Raw genomic sequence first — 2903 nt, 5'->3', positions numbered from 1 at the left:
ATAGAATTGTAATCAAAACAGTATCACCAAAGAATAACTAATCCATAATGCAAAAATAAACCAAAACATGAGAAACTCAAAATGCTGGGTCGACCCGACCCAGGACCGTGACAGTAGCAGGTCTTATGGTTCCCATTGTCCCCCAGAAACACAGAGAGTAGGCTATGTGGATTTTGTTGGGCCAGTGCCCTGCACCCCCGCTGGTAATGCATATTTGATCGTGTTTGTTGACTATTTAAATAAGTGGGTTGAAGCCTGTGCTGTCAAAGAAGCTACATCTCAGGTAGCAGCTGGTAAATTTGTCACTGACATTTTTGCTAGACACGATACACCCACTTACCTGATTTCTGACAGACGGTCTCCTTTTGTGAGTGAGCTTTTTGAACAGGTTGTTTCTGCTTTAGACTCAGTGCACAGACTCACTACAGCATATCTCCCTCAGAAAAATGCTACTGAACGCTTCTACTGGACTCTGAAGACTGCAATCTGCTCTTATATAGGTGATAAGCACACATCATGGGACAAGTTTCTCCTTCAGATTTGTCGTGAGTTGGACACCGTACTTGACCTTATCACTCAGCCTTTTACAGCAGGTGTTGTGTTGATGAACCGGGTGTACTTTACCCTGAGACTCTTAAAGCCTCCCCACAGGGAACTCACAACCAAACCAGAGCGGCTCTTGACTATAGCCATGGCAGACAAAAACATTACTATGACTTGAGACGTCAACATGCCACATTTCGTTTTGGTGACCTTGTTAGAGTTAGGACACAAGCAAGGTCAGACGCTCAGTCTAACTTTACTGTTAAACTTGCACCATTGTTTAAGGGACCATTGTGTGTATCTCAGAGACTCAGTTATGTTAACTACAGGCTCACTTGGGTGGACTCCGGTGTGGATGCAGGTGTTTATCATGTTGTGAACATGCAACTGTTCCATACCTGGGACTCTCTCACTTCCAAGGAACATTCTGTTTCATCTCATGCTGTCAGAGAGACCACAAAGGATCTGGACACTGACACTCAGGCCCACCCTGCCCCCAAAAGATGGACAAATGATTTTCACATGACCGGGCTTGATTTGAAGTGAAATGTTTTGACTAAACCTATTTCATGTTGTCTTGGTGCACTGCAATTTTGAGTCATGAAGGTGTAGACTTTTCTGTTCACTCTTCTTAATCCAGTTGTATGGCTCTTTAGTGTGTTAAGGTTCACCTTCTTTGAAAAACAAAGAAAACAGATTTTGCACTGTACATATTCATTTCATTTTATTTTTGCCAAATTCATTTTTAAATGGTCTTTTGCCTTGTGTGTGTTGTGATCTTAGCTGTAACCTCTATGTACAGGCTACTGTTAGGTGTGGTGTGTGCTTCTTTAGCTGTGGGGACTATGTAACAATTGCTGTTGTAGTACAGTGTATTGCTGCATGGTGGTGCCTCCTGTCTCATGACTGGTGGGTCACCCCCCTTTCGTTCTTTTTTGTAATGGATTCTTCCATGGGTACGCGGACGAGTGCGTTTAAGTAATGTGTGGTAGAGGTAGCACTTTTATTTTTGATATTTGAAATAAATGAGTACTTGTGGAAAGTTAGAAGTTGTTGCTTATTCTCTACCCACGAAAGTTAAACCACTTAAAAATAACTGAGCACACGCTTCTAACAAAGGTTAAATTGTGTTTTTCTTTGTAGCATGTTTTTCTTTGTTGTATAATCTCAGTGCCTTCAGTTGCCAAGTAGTTCCTGGAAAGCCAAACTGCAGAAGCAAAAGTGTCAAAGGGATAAACTCAACATAGTGCTGGAGGCAGGTTTAATCATCAGTCAATGTGGCAAACTGAAACTGCAAGAAAAATATTAAATTCAGTCACCTGGGTGTGTAATAGCCTATAAGTATAGCACATGATGGTAATCTCTTTAGGAATGAGACAATGAAATGAGACAGTTATAAACTGATGAAATCACATTTATTTATTGCTTAAACACATTAAAACTGTTTTGTGATTCTGACAAAATTCTTAAATATAAATCATATATTAATAGCCTGTTGTAAATCTTCCACAGTAGCATCAAAAGGCATCCAAGCTGTCTCATTCGAAAGTGATGTCTGGACTGGTGGCATCTCAGGATGTTCCAAATGGAGTTTTGTTTCTAAAAGTTGTCTAAATCATCATTCCCTTAGCAGATAGTAGTTGCTTATTACATTATACTGGGGAATGAAATGCAGCTTTGGAAACTAAGAAATTGCTACTTTATGTGCACAGGTTAAAATGAATCAAATACTTTACAATTTCATCTATGAAAAGATTAACTATAACTTTGTAAGAGAGGGTATTAATGTTGATTTATGCAGTGAATTCAATATATATGTTTACTTGGATCTTTTTTAGCAGGCAATGATAAAACAAATAAACAAAATGTACGTTATTATACCATGTTCCCATTTTCACCCAAAAAAATAAAAAAATAAAAAAATGAGATGCTCAATTACACCTTTACAAAAATGCAATGGCTCATATTTTAAAAAGAGTTAAAAGTATTACTTTTCTAAAACAGATTTTGATTCAGTTCTAGTTAAATTTCTGTTTATATACCTTACTTAAAAAGCAGTGAAAAAGCAATGCTGATCCAGACATAATGTGTTACACTCATTGTATGACCTCTAGTGGATGCTCTGTTAGCTGCAGCAGTAGTCACCGAGGGAGTCACTGCAGTGGTTGTAGGGACAGGAGTAGTTGTAGGTACTGGTGTAGTTGTAGTCAGAGAGGTAGTTGTAGGTACTGGTGTAGTTGTAGTCAGAGAAGCAGTTGTAAGTACTGGGATAGTTGTAGGTACTGGTGTAGTTGTAGTCAGAGAAGCAGTTGTAGGTACTGGGATAGTTGTAGGTACTGGTGTAGTTGTAGTCAGAGAAG

The 2903-nt window shown here is 39.0% G+C and overlaps 1 protein-coding gene across 1 annotated transcript in view; it reads right to left on the bottom strand.

Moving 5' to 3' along the window:
• Positions 1 to 1939: 1939 nt before the first annotated feature.
• LOC121813626 (von Willebrand factor A domain-containing protein 7-like) overlaps positions 1940 to 2903 on the bottom strand; it is an 11090-nt gene continuing 10126 nt past the window's right edge. Inside the window, exon 18 of the mRNA XM_042217507.1 lies at positions 1940 to 2903. Within this exon, the coding sequence (XP_042073441.1) occupies positions 2587 to 2903 (317 nt within the window). The 3' untranslated portion in view covers positions 1940 to 2586.

Source organism: Haplochromis burtoni, unplaced genomic scaffold, assembly GCF_018398535.1.
Source record: "Haplochromis burtoni strain Fernald_Lab_line unplaced genomic scaffold, NCSU_Asbu1 Contig_2095, whole genome shotgun sequence".
Taxonomy (NCBI): Eukaryota; Metazoa; Chordata; class Actinopteri; order Cichliformes; family Cichlidae; genus Haplochromis; species Haplochromis burtoni.
This window is presented reverse-complemented; position numbering and strand designations above follow the sequence as displayed.